The sequence below is a fragment of the Gracilinanus agilis genome, chromosome 3 (genome assembly GCF_016433145.1).
Source record: "Gracilinanus agilis isolate LMUSP501 chromosome 3, AgileGrace, whole genome shotgun sequence".
In the NCBI taxonomy this organism is placed as follows: domain Eukaryota; kingdom Metazoa; phylum Chordata; class Mammalia; order Didelphimorphia; family Didelphidae; genus Gracilinanus; species Gracilinanus agilis.
In genome coordinates, this window is record NC_058132.1 from 650294079 (window position 1) to 650314717 (window position 20639).

The window sequence follows — 20639 nt, forward strand, 5'->3', positions numbered from 1 at the left end:
CTGCTAGGAGAGACCCGCGTGGCTCCCCTCCCAACTCCCAGGCCGGTGCGCCGGGCTCTGCTGTCCCTTCTCCAAACCCAGCACACGCCCGCGTAGACGTTCTCGCCTAATCTGGAACTCGGCCCTTTCTGTACCCGCTTCTGGGGCTCCGCAGACTCGACGTGCCGCCAAAGATCCCCCTTTCTGTGGAAAGACACGCGGTCAAAGGGCCAGAGGGGGGAGGCGGCGCGGCTTCTTCCAAGCCCAAAGACGGCACTTGGCCTTCCCGGGGAAGCCGGGCGGAGGGAAGGAGCCTCGTGCCGAGCTCGGCCGGAGCCTCTCGGCCTTCCGCTCCTCCCCGGACGGCCCAGGCAGGCAGAAACGGTCGTGCGGGGCTTCGGGAGCCTCCCGAGTGCTCTCTGCGTCTACACAGGCCAGGCAATGTAAGGCAAAAGGCAAAAGAGGACTTTAATTGGCACAGAATCCCCAACGGACCCAGAGCAGCGCACACGGTTCTGGTTCCACACGTAAAGGCGAGACACACACAAAGGGACGAAGGGCGGACCGGGGAGCCGCGTCCGGTCCGTCTTCTCCATCCGGACGTGGCGGCGGCGTCCCGTCAGAGCAGCATCAAACACCCAGAGCTTTCCGGCAGCATCATCACAGTGTCTCGCGTCTCCTTTGTCCGTGGGGAGGGGCACGTCCCGGCTCCCCCCGCCGGCTCTCCACCCCGGAAAGGAAAGCTCTGGGCCGACTCGTTCCCGGCTCTCCTCGTCCCGCCCTGCCCTGGCGGGGGGCCGGGGAAGAAGCCCCCCAGATGGGGCATCGCCGGGTCCTGGGCCGGCCTCGGCCCGTCCGTCCTAGCTACGGTGGAAGGTCGGTGCACCCAATCTACGACTTGGTTGGTTTTTCGTTTTTAATATTCTGTTCTGCATGCTCGGCCTATGGCATGCGCTCATATAATAAATATTAAATACAAGAAAGAAATCACAAATTAGAAAGGAACAAAAGCGGACATTAAGAAATATTACATGGTAGCTGAAGAAACACGTCAGGGGAGAAAACCAAGCTGAGGTAACGCCAGTGGCTGGCCGCTGCCGGCCCGAGCCGTCCAGGAGTCCGGGGAGCGGCCCGGCGTCCGGGGGCGCAGCGGCCTCCTCCGGCGGCCCGGTGGCCCCGCTCAGTCCAGGAGGCGGCGCTCGCACAGCTCCTTGTAGATCCTTCTTCGCACTCGAGGCATGTCCTCCTGGGAGAACTGGAAGGGTCGCTCGAAGGCCAGGCACTTGCAGTACTGGAAGAGTCCGTCCCCCGAAGGCCGAGTGAGCTCCGGGGCGAAGCTGCCCCTGGCCTGGCAGCCGCCCCCCAGCAGCGGCCGGCAGAGCCTCTCCACGAGGCCCCTGGCCGAGGCCATCCCTGCGCCCCTGGGGACGGCCACAGCGCCCAGCGGGAGCGGCCCGGGGGCGGGTGAGGACCGGCTCTGCCTGGTCCCCAGGGAGATGTGGTCAGAACCGAGCCCTCCCCCCTGCCCCCCGCACTCAGGGTGAAAATGGGAAGACTCTCCCAGGCTTCTAAAATGGCACCCCCCCCCCCCAAAGCGGACTCTCTCCTAACCCGGCCCCCCGAGAGGCCTCTGGCCCGGCGCTCAGGGCTCTGCTCACCTGGAGCACAAAGACTCCACAGTCGCTGTCGTTTTTCTGTTGTGGAATGCACTGAGGGGGGAGAAGAGAGGCATGAAGGTTCCTGAGCCGGGCTGGCTGCTCCTCTGGGGAGCCCCTCAGTCCCCCAGTCCACCATCATGGCTTCCAGGGCCTCCAGAAGGAGCCCCGACCCCAACATCCCAGGCTCGCCCCCTTCCCTCTGAGCGCTGTTGTGCTTCCTGACCTGGAGACTTTTCTCAAGGCCGGAGCCTCGCGAGCCTCAAGAGAACGAAGCAGAGACAAGAGGTAGGGCTGGACTCTGTGGGCCCCCGGGGATCCCCCCACCCCCTGGCCAAGGTCTCGGACTCTCCTGACTCCCCCCAGACCTAGGAGGAGACCAGGCCGGGGCACCGGCTCCCACTACTCCAAAACCTGTAAACAGGTAAACTGACTGCGATCCCCCACTGGCCACCCCCAGACCAACGGCTGCTTTTGGGGAGATAAAGCTTGTGAGCAGCAGCAAAAATGGAAGATGAAGAAGGCCCACATTGTGCTCCCAGGAAGGCTGCTCTGGATTTCCCTCTGGGGTCTGTGTGCGCAGGGGGAGGGGGCTGCTCCCCAGAGGCTCTCTACAGGACGTCCCCCCCCTCCTCCCCCGGGCAGGGCCCTGATCCTGCCGGACACTCACCTTCGTAACAGCCGTCTGCCAACCCTGAAGAAACTCGGGGCGATTTTTTTCTCTAGCTTCGGTCAACAAATACTTTCTTATATTCTGGTGAAGAAGAAACCACAATACACTGTTCAAAAGCCAAAGGGCTGGGGGGGGAGAGGGGGGGAGCAGGCCCCCCACTGTGGCCAGACTGGACTCAAGTTTTCAGAGACTGAGGCTCAGGCTGGGCTGTCCGAGCACAGTGGAGGGAGAATGGCAGAAAGAAGTCAAACCCCAAACCCCCAAAAAGGCTTCATCACCTCCTGGGCACCTGCCTCGCTGCCACTGAGGACACACCACAGTGAAGCCCGGCTCCCAGGGACCCCCCTCAGGGCTCCAGACTCTTTTTGTGGCCAAACAGGGAGCCTGAGCTGGGGAGGGATGGCTGGGAGGTGGGGGTGGGGGCAGGTCAGAGGTCAGCCAAGCATCCCAGAGAAGGGGGGGAGGCGTTGGCAGGCTCCAGGCCCAGCCCAAGAGGTTCAGGACACCCTCGAACCTCAGGCCGCCCTTCCCTAGGTCAATGCCAGAGGACAGGATGCCCTGGGGCTGACTCCTGGGCTCCCCTCCTCCCTCCTCCCCTCCCACTGGCCTCTGGGCTTCGCTCCTTGGACCAGAGGCTCATCACTGCAAAGGAGCTCCCGTGGCCTCCCCATCAAGGGCCAGGAGCTCCTCTGCTGACGTGCCTGGAAGCCTGCTCCCCCGATCACCAAAAAGGGCTGGAGATGCCTGGAGGGTCACAAGAGGGGCCCAGGCACAAATCAGGGACCCTCCCCCCCACTGCCCAGAGGGAGCCGATGTCGGACCAAGCAATTGTCTCCCGCCATATTCTCCCGGGCATTCGGCCCTCTCACCTCTACGCAAAACTTGAAATGAATGCCTTGGGAGTCGTAGAAGGAGATAATTCGATTTGAGAGAGTCACAGTAATGAGGGACCAGTGGACCTCCAGGTGGATGGGGATCAAGAGAAGGCTCTTCTTGAACAAATCCACCTGGCCAGAGAGCACACGCGTCACCACGGGGGACAGGAGAGGCGACAAGCTGTGTGTGTGTGTGTGTGTGTGTGTCTTCCCCACTCTCTGTCTCACTGTCTCTCTTTCCTGTCTGTCTCTGTTTCTCCTCTCTCTCTCTCTGCCCACCCACCTCCCCCTGTCTCTCCCTTTCCCTTTCTCTCTATTTCTCTCTCACTCCCTCTCTGTCTCTCTCTCCCTCTCCCCGTCTCTGTCTGTCAGTCTGTCTCTCTTAAGTCTCCATACCCACAGAGGCTGGGTCATTCCTGTGGCCTCTCATGACAAGCAGTCACTCTGCTCGTCCCATCTGCACCCACAGGATCCCTCCACAGCAGAGGAAGGAACTGCTCTGCCAGGAGAACGTGATTGCGTCCTGGCTGGTTCTCTCCCCTACATGTAGGGGTTGCAGAGGACAAACTAAATAAAATGCTGCAGTCACCAACAGCCCCCTCACTGTGGCAGAGGAGGGACCCCAACCTGGCTCGAGGCTGTGGCAGACTCAGGATGGACCCAAGGCCCAGAACCTCACCCCCAAGAGCTGGCTGTTGGAAGAGGAGTCTTAAGACAGCAGCAACCCAGGCCGACTAGCCGCCGCTCTCTCCTCTGTGGGAGTGGGGATCTGTCTGCTTGTGGAAAGGGGGCCCCCAGGGGTGACATCCTGGGTCTTAGGAAGTCCTTATGAATATCCACTTGCCATGTGGAGCCCCTAAAGGGGCTGAGGAAGTTTTGTTGGGGTCGGGGACAGAGAATTGAGAAGCGTGCTCACGCAGACCCAACAGTCTAACCAAGCCTCTGTTTCGGCCAGATTGCCATTAAAAAGATGAACCATCTGAGGGCCGGATGGAGAGGATGTTATCATGTCTGGCCACAGTCTCCTGACTCATCCAAGAACCCCCTCCCCATCGGACTCCTCCTCAATCTCCTTGGCTGGGGGCTCCTCCAGGCAGCAGCCACTACGTGTGGGGGCCCCCGGGTGCCACCTGGATCCTCCACTCTCCAGGATCAGGATTCACCATCTCTAGGCAGACTTTCTCAGATCTAGTTATCCAGCCCCGATTCTCTCCTGAAGAGGGCGCATCCCTGTCAATCTGACCTTCCCCATCTCCTCGGGCCTCCTGCTCTGGGAGCTGGGCTCGGCCCCCCTGGGGTCTCTCTCCCCTCCAGCCCTTCCTCCACTGGGCTGGCGATAATCTCCCTAAAGCCTAGGTCGGGCCTTAACCATAATAAATGCTGGTTCTTCTCTGTTGCCTCTGCAGGCTTTAAAGCCCTTCCTGAGTTTCCAGCCTACCCAGGCTTCAGACTACTCAGACCAGAACTGATTTTCAATATCACTAACAACTCCTGTTGTCAGGCAGCAAGAGCCTTTACAAAGCCTTCTCTTCACAGCCACCATGTGAAGTCTACACATTTTACAGAGGAAATAGAGGCAGAGAAATGAGACCCTCCTCTGTGCTCTGGGCCTTTTCCCCAGCTGTTCCCCCCCACCACCCCCAGGTCCAGGATGCTCTCCCTCCCCATCTCTGCCTCCTGGCTGCCTTCAAGGTTCAGCTAAAATACTCCCTTTTACAAGAAGCTGTTCCCGGCTCCACTGGCTGCTGTGCCTTCCCTGTGCTGCCACCAATCTAGCCACGGCGATCTCGTCTGTACGTGGATATCAGCACATGGACTCCCATTAGAATGAGGGCTCCCTGACAGCAGAGATTGCCTGTCTTTGTCCCATCTCTAGCCCTCAGCATAGAGTCTGGCACACAGTCGGTGATTAATCAATGCTTGACTTCTGTTCCAATTCCATTACCAGCCCCTTCTCTTCCCCTTACTCCAACCTACCCTGAAAATGATCTCAAAGCTCTTGAAGCCCCAATCCAGATAACATCTTCCTCCATACAATTTTGCAGTATGAACTGTTCTGACATGTCTTTCAAACAAAACATCAAGGAAAGAGTCGAGGTGGATGTTCTTTAGGGGGTCTACAGGCTGGCCAGCCCTCCTGGGGGGCTGCCCGGAATCGTTTGAAATTGAGCTGCTACCCATGAAGGCTGCCCATGAGCTGAACTGGAGGCACCAGGAGCAAAAAGGAAGCCAAATCCTACCTTTTTGGTCCATCTTTTTACTCCATTATATCCTTTGGTTACCAGCTGTCTATGAAAAAAGCTGTTGAAGAAGTGAACCTAGAAAATAGCAAATGCAAACAAACAAGTTAAACAGAGAAATGGCAACAGCCAAGCTCTCCGGACGAGGCTTCTGCTCCCGGGAGGAGACAAGTACAAACATTCCAAGGCTTTCTCCCAGACCTGACGCTCTCCAGAAGGATTTCTGGCCGTCCCAAGCACACTAAGGCTCTTCTCCGTCTTGGGAACTTCATTCCTACGCCACAGGGGCGCCATAGCCTCAGCTGTCACCTCTGCCAAAGAGGCCCCTCTGTGGTCCGGCCTCAGACTCCCATTTCTAAATGGCTCCCAGCCCACCACTCGGCATAGCCAAGCGGCGCTCATCCCTTCCCTCACCAATTCTGCCCTCCCTGTATGCTCCTGACCACGGCACCTCCAGGTGCCAGTGATGTCTCTTCCCAAGTCTTGGGGTCCTGTCTTGAGCTCTCTTCCTCCCACCATTTGGGCCCTGCCTGGATTTTTCTTTGAGCCAGTCAGAAACAGGCCTCCAAGCAGCTCTGGCTCATCCCCCACCAACCTCTCCTTCATTCACACGCCTGCCAGACTGAGACATGTACCCTCTTCCTCTACAAAGAGGCTTCCCTTACCTTGTCTGGAACAGCATCCATTATCAGCTCACCATACATATTGATTACCTGAAAAAACCCAACACGTTTTAAACGGCACTAAACCCAGTCAATCCAGGACTCCGGGTCCCCATTTAACTCAGACCAGAACTGATTTTCAATATCACTAACAACTCCTGTTGTCAGGCAGCAAGAGCCTTTACAAAGCCTTCTCTTCACAGCCACCACGTGAAGTCTACACATTTTACAGAGGAAATAGAGGCAGAGAAATGAGGCATTGGGCCCAGGGGCACGGTGCTGCCAGTGTCGGAGCCAGGGGAGAGAGTGCCCAGGTCACTGAGTCCAAGCCCAGGGGCACAGGCCCTTAACAAGCCTAAGAAGCACCTTCAACCCAGTGAGCGCACATGAAAGGGCCTTAGATTTAAAGAACAGACTTGAATAAAGGGTGGATACCACAGGGCCTCCACATACAGTAGGTGCTTAACAAAGGGTTCTGGACTGACTGGACTGTGGCAAAGAACAACGGTTTTGGAGTCAAAGCCCACCTTGGAACCAGGTCCCTTCCTCTCCCCCGACTTCTCCTAGAAGGAAGGGGCTGGACTAGCCAGTGTCCGAGGTCCCTTCCAGCCATCCTCCTCTCACCTGGTCATTCAGCCAGTTCTGACCGTCCAGTGTTGCCAGGTCGTCCATGTCCAGCATGTGCCTGTTGTAGAACACCCGGAAATTGCAGGTGGAGGATTTTGGATGCCTGGCCCGGTAGTTAGTAATTTCCCGATTGATAAACGGCTTTCTGAAACAGGTCGATTTAGGAGGAGTGAGTGAGACTGGATGGCTAGTCATTCCTTTTCTTACTCAATGTGATGAGGGTCTTATAGAACCAGGAGTCGGGCAGGGCACACAAACAGGGACTCCAACTGATCACTATCTACAAACCTATTGGAAAAGTCTTCATTAAAAACCTCTTTCAGTCTTCCGAGAACATCTTTTTCACAGAGGGGGACCAAGCTGCCATATTTCTTCATCACCTCATCCAGGAATCCTAAAGACACATGAGAAAGACTTAAAACCAAAAGAAAGGGACACATTCATTAAAGCTGACCAATCTTGGACTGTGATCTCTGAAAAGGTTTTTAAAGAGTTAAAAAAGATGGGATCTTAGCTTTGCTAGAAAAGAAAAAACAGCAGGCTACACCACCGATTTTGGCTTTTTAAGCTACAGACCCGTCAGTGGATGGGAAAGGAAGGCTGCATTCCCCAAGGTCAAGATCTGAACTTCTTCACAGTTTTCACACTAGAAAGAATTCTTGTACTGAAGTCTAAAAGAGTTTTAAGTAACAGGTGACCAGAGCCATTTAAATCAGTGATGGGCAAACTATGGCCCTGGGGGGGGGGGGCCCTGAAATGCTCTATCCAGCCTTGACATTATTCCTACTCTGACAAATACAATGAGTAGGATACAATACAATGAAACTTTGAAAGAGCTGCCATAGAAACAGACCGACAGATGAGCATTTCCTTTCCTCTGGCCCCCTCTTTAAAAAGTTTGCCCAGCACTGATCACCAAAGAAAAACCTAAACCAAAGCAAAGCACCAGTAAGCTGAATGCCACACTGCCAATGAAGGTGGAATACCAGATACTAGAATCTCCTGTGCAAATGCTATAGAACCAGAGGCCTGAGATGAAAGGGGGACAGTAACCATTTGCTCACCCAACCCTTTCCCTCTTCAGAAGGGACAAAGGCCTACACTGGGCTTGCTACTGGACCAAGATCAAATGGGGAGCAATCACCCAAGCCAGGGTTCACACTAAGGTTTCCCGAGGTCTCTTACTGTTTGTTTCATGGCAAAGACTGAGCTGTAGAGGCAGAGGCCCTAGATCCAAGCCCTTCCTTGGAGGCTTCCTCCTTGGTGATCTTGGACAAGGCGGTCAACTTCCCTGGCCCTCCATCTCCTCCTCTTAAGGATCAAAGGCCTCTATCTCAGAGCTCTGATCTTATGTTTCTAAATCCTCTGTTCTTTTGGCTACGCCACATTGCCTCAATTGTATAAACAGCTGAGCTAATGTTAAAGACAAAACAAACCCAAAAGCCAGTCCATCTGATTTCATTTTCAAACTATGGGGTATGGTTTACCCATTTTGGAAAAGAGTCCTGCTTTCTTAAAAAACAAACAAAGAAAAAAATCCGCCCAGGCACCAACTACCCATGTTGAATTGTGAACTTATATTAAGGTTCTGTGGATAGGACATAAAAATCTGAAAAGCTACTAGCCAAAGGAAGATGTTTCAGGTCTGGTCTTTGAGATGCAACCTAACCAGAAACACTCACCAAGAGAACACAGGCATGCCTAGAGCACTCCCTCATCTCTCTGATCTCTGCTTGCTTTGTTGTAGAAGGACACGGCCAGCAAATATATGATCTAGTATGTCAAAAGGCTCTAGCAACGTCACCTCAATCCAAAAAGAGACTGATCTTTAAAAGAATTAAATACCCTGGTCCTTCCTTTCACCATCTGGCCACAGCATCTTCCCAACTACGGAGCTCAGGGCTCTTGGGAATTATCATTCTGGCCCCATCAACCATCAGGGGAATAAAATGTTCTAAGACACCCTCCACCCATCAAGGCATAGGAGTGAGAAGGAAACAAGAGAGGCTGCAAGCCGACAGAGGAAGAAGCTGTGAAGGGAAGAAGGGATTCTAATACCCTGGAAGTAAACTAGCTGGTCAAGCTTGGGGATAGGCTGTGAAGGCTGAGAGACTGCTGAGAGACCTCCGGGTGGGATGACCACTGGAGGAGAAGGTCAAGTGAGCTCCTCCCTGAGCCTCAGCTCGGCTGTTTCCTTCTGAGCGGCCTGCTTGCCCCTATACAAGGATAATTCTAGCAGTCAGTCTCTACCACTCTGAGCTGCTATGAGGAAAGCACTTGGTAAATATTCAAGGACTCTCTAAAATGCTCACCCAGCAAACTGTCAGCGAGTCATTCCTAATATTAACCCCAAACCTACCCAGGCTGGCTTCTATTCATTTCTCCCAGGTTGGTCACCTAAGGTTCTAACTTAGCTGTGATTTAAGGAATAAGGCCTGCTGGGTACAGAGAAAAAGCTAGTATGTTCGAGTCCTAACATTCTACAACTAAACCTGGCAAAGTCAAGAAAGCCAAAGTCATAAAAGGAATTTGCCAGGCCTTTACTAAACACACAAGCACGTAGTGGTATCTTCTTTCCCCTTAACAGGGATAGAGCTGCCCAAGCTGCACCCCTAAGGCAAACTCCCACAGTATCAGAGGTTCAGGGGTTGGACCTAGAGGAGAAGCCTCTGATTGTCTCCCAAGAAGCTACAGGAGGGAGGAGGAAATGGGAGCAAAGCCAGGAGAAGGGCAATTCCTTCAGAAACCACTTGACTGATTACCCTGAGGGCCCCAAGTCCCTGGTGTGGAGGGTGGACAAGTGGGCGGACAGGGCACATACCACAGAGACAGGAGGAAAGATCTTCGTCCTTCACGGTAGACTTTTTCTGACCACTCTTTCCACCTCCCACTTGACGTCCCCCTTTGAGTCCAGTTTGTTGGGAGGGCGCATCCAGGGGACTTTTACAGTAGGGATGATCCAATAACTTGGCACTATGGATGTTCCGGTGTCGGGGAGCCTCAGCCTCCATCTGGCATGGGCCCCCCAGGTTCTGCACAGTCTTGGTGGACACAGGCTCCTCCCCCTGGCCCTTGTTACCACTTACTGCCTTCTCCACCGGGCCAGGCAGGGGCAGCTTGACCTTGTCATCCCCAGTGTCTCTCACCTGGTCATCCTGCCCCACAGTGACAGTTTCTGGTTCAGTTTCTGAGATGAAAAGGTCCCTGGAGTGTTGCTCTGGTGAGAGGTTCTCACTGGTCAGTGCTGTGAAGGCTGATGGGTCCCAACCATGTGCCCTGTTGCTGTTCTGCTGGCTGGGGAGTGTCTCCCCTCCACAAGGCTCTGGGCCTGACCCAGTGTTTCCTTTCTGTGGGCCAGCAGATGTATTCAAGTTCTTCCCCTTTGCTGTGGGTCCTGGGGCAGGGCAGTCCATATCTGGGAAGGGAGGCTGCTGGAGGTGAGAGGGGCTGCCAGGTCCTGAGTAAGGGAATGAGCTCCAGGTGGTCCCCTGGCAGCCTTCCTGCCGGTTCTCTCGCTGGTCCCAGGTGGCCCCCTGGCAGCCTTCCTGCTGGTTCTCTCGCTGGTCCCTGATGACCTTCTGTACCCAGCTCCGCTGCTGGGCTTTTCGGAGCTTACAGGCCTTGCTCCTCGTTTTCAACTTTGGGGATCGTAGTATCCTATACCGAAACCTAATCATAGACAGTTTCTTGTACAGCCGAAGTAACGATATCCTCTTCCCCCTGGGCTGGCTGAGCTGGGGCCTTCTCACAATGAGGGACGGCTGCTCAGGCTCCATTCTGCTTGGGTCCAGCCCTGGATAACAGCTGTAGTAACGACCATTTCCCTTATGGCTCCTCAAGGTGACTAAGGTGGGGCTGCTCTCAAGCTGGCCCTCTCCACTGGCTATCCTAAGCACGCCAAGATTCTGGTGTTCAGGCCTCTGCCTGCAACCATTGGCCTGACCTAACACACTGCCCACTGGCAAGCCAGCTGCTGCCTTGTGGAGCTTTTCCTCTGGCTGGCATTCCCGGGCAGAGTTCTCCACAGATGCTGGCAGGCTTCCAGCGAGGTGCCCCCAGATGTGGGGACTCACAGTGCCAGGAACCAGGTGACTATGGGGAGAAGCCAGGGTGGCACAGCCCTTACTCGCCACGGCTGTCTTCTGGGCCCGCTTCCGCTGGAGCCGAAGAGCCTTCCTCCGACGCTGAAGGGACCGGTAAAGCCTGTGCCAGGTGCTCCGGGTCTCCTGCTTGGCGTGGAAAAGGCAGAACTTCTTAAACCCCTCAAACCCAGATGCCCACTTCTCTGAAACAACTGGCAAGGGGCCTCTTCTGCTGAGCAGAGCTCTTCGCTGGCCTTTCATTGTTCTGTGGCATTATGGGGCCTGGACACAAAGCTGGAAGAGAAAGTTACATTTTAGCACAGTCATGAGGCCAAGGTCTTAAGGAAAAGGCAGACTAGAACCAATGAGCACTGCCCAGGGCTCCCTCCTTATTCCTCTCTTCAAAGAGAGTGAAATAGTGTCCGGTTTTGGACTCTTTCCCAAGGAGAAAAAAGGCAACAATACTAACTAACTTGTGCCCTGACACATATTCTAGGGGAATTAGACAACAAACACCTAAGTTTATGCCTCCTGTCCTTATTACAGAAATAACTAAAACAGCTGCTGACAAAGATTCAACTCCAAGACTTACTGAATCAAAGTTAGCTGGTGGAGTTCTCAGGGCTTAGCTTTAGGGCCATTCATCACAGTACCCAGGATTTAGATGAGGGACTCTTAAGCTGTGGTCTGGGAGTGGGAGTGGGGCTTTAAAAATATGTATTTCAATATGACTGGTTTCCTTTGAAATCCTATGGATTCTCTCTTATGCATTTAAAAATATGACTCTGGGAAGGGGTCTATGCCACTAAAAAGTTAGATAAGAACTCCAGTTTACACTGAATCAATTCAAGTCAAAGATGACCAAGAGCTTATTCTGCTCCAGGCATTGTACTAAGCTAGGAATCCAAGAGGCAAAGGGAGTCCTTGCCTCAAGGAGCATCTAGAGAAGGTAGGATTTTAGTTGGGACTTAAAGGAAGTCAGAGAGGTTAGTAGTAGTCAAGAGTGGAGGAGGGAGAGCATTCTAGGCATGGGGGGAAGCAAGGGGAAGGGCAGCCAAGGAGAGATGGAGGGTCTTGTTTGGAATAGCTGGTGGCCAGGGTCACTGGATCAGAGTATGTGCTGCGGAGTCAGGTATAAGAAGATAGGTTAGGAGGAGCCGGTGATGAAGGGCTCTCAATGCCAAATGGATCATTTTGTATTTGTTCCTGGAGGCGATAGGGAGCCACTGGAGTTTGGTGAATGGTGGGGTGGGTGACAGGCCTGCAGGAAAATCACCTTGGTGGCTGAATAGAGGATGGATCAGGGTGGGGAGAATTGAGGCAGGCGGACCCAAGGCAGGCTATAGCAATAGCACAGGCATGAGATGAGGAAAGTCTCCCCCAGGGTGGGGGCAGTGTGAGAGGAAACAAGGGAGCATACTGGAGAGATGCTACAAAGGTGAAATTGACTGGCCATGGCACCATCTTGAATTTGGGAGGTGAGAGAGAGAGTAGAGTCCAGAATGACTCCTCATTTTTTTGAGCCTGAGATCCTGGGAGGACAGTATTGTCTTCTATAGTAACAGGGAAGGTAGAGAGAGTTAAAGGGGACAGATAATGAGTTCTATTTGGGACACATTGAGATTAGGATATCTCCTGGGGAGTATACAATTTGAGATGTCTGAAAGGCAGCAGAAGATCTGAGGATGGAAGTCAGAAGAGAGACTGGAGTAAGATTGGTGGACTTAAGAAATCCATGAGCAGATGAGATCCCCAAATGGAGTAGAATAGAAGAGGAGAGCCCAGGACAGAGCTTGAGGGACAAATCTGGATGCAGATCTAGCAAAAGAGACATAAAATGAGGAAAACCAGGAGAAAGGAGTCCTAAAAACCTAGAGAAGACAGTGCTCCACTGTCAAAAGCTGCAGAGGTGAAAGGCCTGAGAAGAGGCCATTGGATTTGGCAATCAGGAACACAATGGCACGAATGATGAGCAGCTTATTAAAATATCAAAAGACACAAAGCTAAGAGTTTGATAACTCACTAATTGACAGAGCTGGAGTCCATAAAAGCTGACATACTATGTTAGATCAGTCTTAACTGTGTTAGATAAGTGGGCTCCTATTTAATAGAGTTGAATAAAAAGCTCTATACAAGACTTAAAAACAATTCCCCTTCCAAGTCTGGAAGGAGCCAGCCAGTGAAAAAGATCTGAGGGTTCTGATAGGCAGTGAGTCCCAGCGTGCCCAGAAGACAACCTGACCTCAAATAGTGTCTGCTGCTACCCTTTGCCTGCACTGCACCATGGGTGAAATATAACATTCTGTTTCAAGAGTCATGTTTTAAGAAGGGAACTGACTACCAGGAGAGCACTCAAAGGAGGGTGGTGAGATTACCGAATGCCTGCCAATTTAGGAAAGGGATGAAGGAACTAGTGATATCTAGCTTGGAGAAAAGGATTCTTCTTGGGACTATGAAAGTTGTGATCCAGGTTTGAAGGTTGACTGTCCTCAGAAGAAGGGTCAGACTTGTTCTGCTTGTGTGATGGGGAGCAGCAATGGGTAAGTGTGGTTGAGGTAAATTCTGTCTAGATAAGGAAAAAAATAGCTGAACAACTATAGCTGTCCTTAGGCAGAATGGGCTGCCTCTCTGAGGAAATTCTGTATGACTTCAAGCATAAGGTGAGCCCATTTGTCAGTAGTGCTGAAGGAGAATCTTTTGCAGGTGAATGAGATGATTTGAGATTCCTTCTAATTCTGAAACTAGTTTTAAGAAGTGGGTTCTAGCCTCGACTTTGCCTATGTGTCACCAAACCAGTTATTTAATCCTTAGTTTCCTCATTTGTAAAATGAAGGGCTTGGACTCTTATCTCAAGGTCTCTTTTAGCTCTAATGATTATTCTCTGTCATTTTATTCATCCACCTTGAGGAGGAGAACGCTTTACATAGAAATTTTTGAATTGTACTATATTGAAAGCCTGCCATTGATACATGGGTCCTCCATATAGAAGAATGGATTTATTTAGGTCAACAGCTATGAACCTTGTTTGGGTCATGGATCATTTGGGCAATCTAGACTACAGGTTTCATAGACTAGAGGCATCTAGTCTGAACCAATTTAAAATGTAAATAGGCAATATTTAACAAAATAGATTTAAATGCAACACAGAATGTGGAGAATGGGTGTGTGGTTTCTAAGCCAATAGCTAATAGCACTGCCTCCCCCAAGCATTCTTATATATGGTTCACTATCCAATCTATCCAACTTGAATTTGACAGCACTGATATAGATTCCTTCTCTGAATCATGTTCTTATAAATATAAAATAAAACATACCAGATTACAAAGGAAACCAATTCTGTTGCAATATAGTTATCCAAATTTAAAAAGCCAGGTTAAGAAACCCTGGATTACTGGTTCCTTCCCTTTCATCAGTCAACAATATAATGAATGCCTCAAAGGAGTAGGCATGGTGTTGGGTGGTAAGGGCTGTGACCTCAAAGGGAGACAAGATGGGACAGTCTCCAGCAGAAACAGAAGCAAATTAAACATAGTAACTGCAGCCATATGTTGAGGGAGAAAGCCACTGCCTAGGTAACAGACATCAAGAACAAAGTTCATTCCCCTAAAACCTTCCATGAGGTCTAACAACAGCAGTGGCTCCTCATGGAAAGTCACAGGTCAGACCTTTAGAGCTGAAGAGACCTTGGAAGGCAATTCACATCCCCTACCTTTTTTTCCCCTGGTGAGAAAATTAAGGCCTTCAGGTTACACAGAGGGAGGGAGATTGGATAGAATAAATTTCTATCCTTAGACTCTAAAGCTATTAGAATATGAGCTCCTTGAGGGCAAGGCCTACCTTTTACCTCTTTTTGAAACCCCAGGACTTAGCACAGTGTTTGGCACATAGTACACATTTAAGAAACGCTTACTGAGTGACTCTCTTCTCCCTATATCTTGCCATCAACTTGGTTCAGGCAATTCCATGCCCTGAAGGTGGGCACAGCAGGTTCTGAATGCCTCTGTCCATCACAGGTCTAATTCCATATCAAAACATTTGGCCCACAAAACAAATTCTCAGGGCTTAGAGACTCAGTTTTGCTCCATCATCTCTTAGCTACCCAGAAGTGAACTACAATTTTGATCTTTTCCATTTTCTCATATTTCACCAAAAACTGGAAGGAAACGGGATAGAGGAGGTGGGGACTGCATATTTAAGGATGTTAAGGTACTTAGGATAACCAAAGCCCTTTTTGAAAAACCTTTACTAAATTAGAAAGTTAGGTAAGGCACAGGTTCTCAAGGCTGGATCAAACTAGTCTGAATGGGACACCTGATTTCCATCCTTTATCATACTAAGCAAGAAGATTAATTGCTAATCCATCTGGTGTGAAGAGACCAATTAACATGTGTGATACTGTAATAAATCCTACACCAGGTCATCCCAAATGATGACAATTTCCCAACTGGCTTCAACAGGTAACAATTCTACAAAGCCATTCCCCCAAATTTGAGAAAATCTTCCCTACTTCTTTTTAAATCCTTACTTTCTGTCCTAGTCACAATTCTAAGACAAAAGAGCATTGGCTAGACCAATGATGGGCAAACTTTTTAAAGAGGGGGCCAAAGGAAAGGAAATGCTCATCTGTTGGTCTGTTTCTAAGGCAACTCTTTCGAAGTCTCATTGTATTGTATCCTACTCACTGTATTTGTCAGATTAGGAATAATGTCAAGGCTGGATAGAGCATCTGGACCATGGGCCTTAGTTTGTCCATCACTGGGCTAGACAATGGGGGTTAAGTTAAGTGACTTGCCCAGTGTCATACAGCTAGGAAGTGTATGAGGCCATATTTGAACCCAGGACCTCCTGTTTCAGACCTGCTGCTCTATACACAATGTGACCCAGCTACCCTAGAGCTGTGTTGTAATCCCTATTCTGCCACTGGCTATATGACTTAAGACAAGTCACTGATTCCTCAAGGCTCAGGAAAACAAGGGATTTTTGACTAGATGTTCTTCCAATTCTCTTTCAAGACCTAAAATTCAATGCAATGCTCCATTTGCTTGCCCACTGATGGCACTTCTGGGAGACAACAAACTGCCAGCCTCCCTGGGACATGAACTGGGGACCTAAGAATACTTTCACTAGTCAGAGAAAAGTGCAGGCCCTAATAGGATCTCCCCTGGAGGGAGGAGGCAAACCCCAGCCATTGCTGGCTGATGCCCATCACCTCCTCCTCTGAGAAGGGCAGAAAGGAAAGGGGTTGACCTAGTGGCACATTGCCTACAGAGCCTCATCCAAGGCCAACTGAAGTGGGAGCTTCCTTCTGATGGAGCTGACCTTGCACTGTTCTATTCTGTAGCAAAGTGAAGCTTGGCTCCAAGATGCAATGGAAACTTTGATATCAATATAACAGCTTCAAGTTTAGAATCCTGGGTTTCCACTCCTCCTGAAACTCCCTTCCCAAACCTGGAAATCTTAGCAATCTAAACAAGTTCAGATTCTAGATATACACAGAGACACGTTTTTACAAGGGAGCTGGGGAATCCAATGGGACATCAATGAAACTATTTCTATTTTTGGTGCAACCACTAAATACATAGTAAGGGTTGCTCAAGGTCTTTGGGCTCAGTTACCTCCCTCCTCAAAAGAGAATCCTATCATACCAGGGTGTTGAAAATAAACCAATAAAACTCCATTACAAAACCAGAAAAAGTCTATGGCAAAATTAAGTCCTGGCTAAAGCCTCCCCTAACTTAAAAAAAAACATTTGAGATAAAAAAAAAATGCTAGTTCACTGCAACAGAAAAGGGCAAGGAGGTAAATAAATATGAGATACTGAGATCTTCAAGCAAAAATCTTCAACTGACAGTCCAAAAACATTAATTAGGTGCTTACTGTGTGGAGATACCATTAGAATTCTAAGAAAAAGAACATAAAAGTTCTTTCCCCCAAACCAGTGGTAGTAAGCACTGCCCAAAACGTGCACCAAATCTGGGGGTCTATTTAAAAGTGGCCTTAGATGATAAAGACCTCCAGGGGAAGACAGAAGAAGAGGGCCTAGGCATTTTTAACCAACAGGGCTTCAACCAAATCTGGCTGCTGGTCCTGCCTGGGAGGGGGCTTTCTAGGGGAGCAAGGGGATAAAGCAAAGAGAGCAGTGGATTCTTATCACTCTAGGACAGTAGAAATGACCTTCATGGCTGTATTTTTTGCCGGGCTTATGCTAGGATGTTAGAAACAAAACAAACCCAATTTGAACTTTTCTTTTCTTTTTTGAGGCTGGTTCTCCCTCTCTTGCTTGGGCTGAAAGTGTAGTGGTACACCCATAGGCCCAATCTCAAAGCTGATTCTAACAGAAGCTTGAACAATCTGATCCATTTTCTTGATTTGGGCTAGTTCACCTCTTCTTTAAGCAGCCCGATGCTGCCCCACCCCCCGCCCCCACTCCCATGGGCTCACTATCAGTGTTGGCCTTAGTCTGGACCCTGAGCTGAAGCCTGAAACTCCAGGGACCCATCCAACTCCTATTCCCCTAGGTGCAGGGATTTCAAGTGCACACCACCACAAATGGCCTAGTCAATGTGAACTACTTCATGGCCTTCTGAAACCTGTCATAACATCATACCAAAAAATTGTCAAAGATCAAGAAATGTTGCTAAAGATATACTTGAGATTCAGCTCTTTTTCCATCATTAAAAGTCACTAACTACACAGAGACTGATATACTGTGGTAAAATTGAATGTAATGGACCTCTGTACCAGCAGCAATACAATGACCCAGGACAATTCTGAGGGATTTATGGTAAAGATGCTGCCCACATTCAGAGGAAGGACTGCAGGAGAGGAAACATATAAGAAAAACAACTGCTTGAACGCATGGATCGGGGTGGACATGATTGAGGGTGTGGACTCGAAACTACCACACCAATGCAACTACCAACAATTTGGAAATTGGTCTTGATCAAGGACACATGACAAAACTAGTGGAAATGCGCATCGGTCATGGGTGGGGAGGGTGCGGGGGGGGGGGGTTGAAGGGGAAAGGTGGAGCATGAATCATGTAACCATGTTAAAAATGAATATTAATAAATGTTAAAAAAAAGTCACTAACTAAATGTAGTTATGTTAGAATCCAAATTAGGCCTAGACTTATGAGTTCAATGAACTCGAAAGTGAGGGCACTCTCTCTGCCAAGGCAGGCCAGCATCTCTCTGCAATTAAATCTTGGAAACTCTTTAACTAGAAACTAGCTCTAAGCCCAGAGCACTGAGAGGTGAAGATACCTGCCCAAGATATCACAGCTATACATGTGTCTAAGGCTAGACTCGGGTCTTCTGACTATATTATGTGGCTTCTGCACATAGAGAACTATATGGAAATTGTCTCACATTATAAGGCATATTACTTCCAAAGAATGCAAGCACTGTAAAACTGTAAAAAAAAAAAAAAAATTGTCTTCCTTTAATTCAAACTATCCATGACAGTGCAGACAATTGGAGAGACCAGAGGAGAGAAGGAAGAGCCCAGGGACTGGGTAGGAAGCAGGAAAGGTATGGAATCATTGTCAAGTTAGAGTAGAGCTAGAAGGGAATTTAATGGGTCATCTGTATCCCGACTTCCTCAATTCAGCAGATCAGGATCAGTAAAAGACTGTGGGGGTGTGGGATGATGGGGTTACAAAGAAAAGAAAGTGGTTCTTGATGTCAAGGAGCTCACAATGCACAGGTGAAGCAACTGAGGCTCACAGAGATCAAATGACAGCTTTTTTGGCTCCAAACTCCCAAGTCTCTACTAGATCTCAGAGAAGAAACTGGCATTAAACAAGGAAACAAGGAATTTAGTCCTTTCAAGACGCAGTTTTCTCAAATTAAAAGGGGTTTGACCAACTGATCTTTTAACATTCAACATTAACATCTTTAACAACATCTTGAAAATGGAAAATCAAAATCAAAGGAAGCAAAAGCAATTTTCTAAGAACCTGCCAGACCAGCTGTGCCTCAGGGGCTGAGAGGGAATCCTGCGGATAAGGCTCACAGAAGGACTCAGTTTTAGCCAGGAGGCTTTTCTCCAGCCAAGAACTTGGAGAGACCCAAGGCCTCTCTCCTGCTACAGCCCCTAAACTCACGATGGCAAACCTATGACATTGCTGACATGTGTAGCCATTTTTGATGACACAAGGCCACACAAAGAGAAGTAAGTTATTTAAACTATAAATATTGCGAAATTATGGTTTTTTTTTTTGAAGTGACACACCACCCGAGTGATGCTCAGTTTTTTGGTGAATTTTGACACGCCAAGCTCAAAAGGTTGCCCATCACTGCCCTAAAAAAACAACAACCCAACTCCAAAGCAGTCAATGCTTTCCTAATGAGGGAGATGTCTCATTGTGACAAAAGGCTCACTGGAGAAATGAGCCCACAAACAGGGCTGGACTTAGGATCTATCTATCCACCCCCACCCATCCATCTAGATTTATCCACCTAGCCATCTACATCATCTGCCTATCCATCTGACCATCTATCTGGGTATCCATTTGTGCCCATTTTTACCCATCCATCTATATCTATATGTTTATCCACCCACCTAATTCATGTCTATCCATCCATCATTTATCTATCCATCTGTCATCTGTCCAGCTACCTAACCATCTATATCCACCCATTTGTTTGTCTATCTATCCATCCCTCCCACTGACCATCCAGGTACTTCAGTTCTGGTGTCTGTAGCGGTTCCCAACGGGAGCCTGCCTTCAGAAAGCTGAACCCTGTGGGCTGAAGCCCCTCAGTTTCTAGACCCCTAAATGCCTGCCACTGAGCCCACCCCAATAAGCTTGTGAAGTTCTAGGGCTGGAGGGTCTCCGGCCAGGGTCCTTTTGGTTCTGCTCCATTCCTGAGTGGGTCTGGAGTTCATTAGCTGACCCCCATTTCCTGGCAGCACCAAGACTGTCCCTTCCTCTAGAGCAGCCCCAGAGCTGGTACTCAATCAAACTAACCTGGGCGCCCCTCCCCCTCCCGGGCCGAGAGTGATGTAGGACACATTTGCAGATGGCCAATAGCCAGAAAGTCACTTCAGCTCGGTCTGCTTCAGTTTCCTCATCTGTACAATGGGGTCCTACCTGCCCCCCTTTCCCAAGGAAACCGCACTGGAATCCAGTGGGCGCTACAGAAATGATTGTCCCCCCACCCCCGCAGCTCCTTATCTGCTGACGTCACGGAGGCCCCACGCCTTCCCCAGGAAAGTTCTCTGAGCGTGGGGTCCTCCAAGGAGACCTTGGAAGCCCCAGGCAAGGTGCCGCGGGGACCTCCTTCCCGCACGGGGGAGGGGGGGGGGAAACCAAGGCTGGTGGCGTGGATACTCCAGTGCGGGGGCGTCCAGAAAACAGAGTAGACCTGGCAGGCCCACGTGGGGGGCAGGGTATTAAACGGAGGAGGGGCGGAGCCCCGGCTGCCTCAGTTTACCACCCCCCCTCAGGGTGGGGGAGGTCCGATCTGCGTCCCTGTAGGGATTATACCCACAGGGAATAACCCCGCCAGTCGGGGCCGGGAGGGCCTCGTGCGAGCCCGAAACTCTTCCTCCTCCTCCTCCTCCTCCTCCGCCGCCGCCGCTGCCCCTACTGCCGCCGCCGCCGCCGCCGCCACCACCACCACCACCGCCGCCGCCGCTGCTGCCGCCGCGCGCTGCCCTCGCGGGCGGCCCCGCTTCAGCCTCACCTGCGGGTCCCGCTCGTGACGTCTCCGACGCTGGTCCCCGGGCCCGCGGCGGCCCCACACCATCCCGGCGCCGGGGTCACGTGGGCCTGCCCCGCCCCGCCCCCGCCCCCGCCCCAGGCCCCGGCCGGCCAGGAGCGCTCTCCAGGCGCCGCCG

At 50.7% G+C, this 20639-nt stretch overlaps 1 protein-coding gene across 1 annotated transcript; it reads right to left on the reverse strand.

Moving 5' to 3' along the window:
• Nucleotides 1-421: 421 nt before the first annotated feature.
• SENP5 (SUMO specific peptidase 5) lies at nucleotides 422-20548 on the reverse strand. Its single transcript, XM_044669522.1, has 10 exons — nucleotides 20423-20548; nucleotides 9533-10937; nucleotides 7000-7105; nucleotides 6709-6769; nucleotides 6088-6135; nucleotides 5423-5500; nucleotides 3177-3314; nucleotides 2305-2388; nucleotides 1638-1688; nucleotides 422-1270 (listed from the first exon to the last, which is right to left on the reverse strand). The coding sequence occupies exons 1-10, from the start codon at nucleotides 20546-20548 to the stop codon at nucleotides 1160-1162; spliced, it is 2208 nt and encodes a 735-aa protein (XP_044525457.1). The 3' UTR covers nucleotides 422-1159.
• Nucleotides 20549-20639: the final 91 nt, after the last annotated feature.

What these genes read in the sequence shown, in the direction of transcription:
- SENP5 (XM_044669522.1), bottom strand. Translation starts at nt 20,548, where the DNA reads ATGGTGTGGGGCCGCCGCGGGCCCGGGGACCAGCGTCGGAGACGTCAC. An exon ending in CAGCAGCGGCGGCGGCGGTG is followed by an intron (nt 10,938 to 20,422) that starts GTGGTGGTGGTG and finishes CACGCCAAGCAG; the next exon opens with GAGACCCGGAGCACCTGGCA. An exon ending in GGCAGACGGCTGTTACGAAG is followed by an intron (nt 1,689 to 2,304) that starts GTGAGTGTCCGG and finishes CTCCCCCCTCAG; the next exon opens with TGCATTCCACAACAGAAAAA.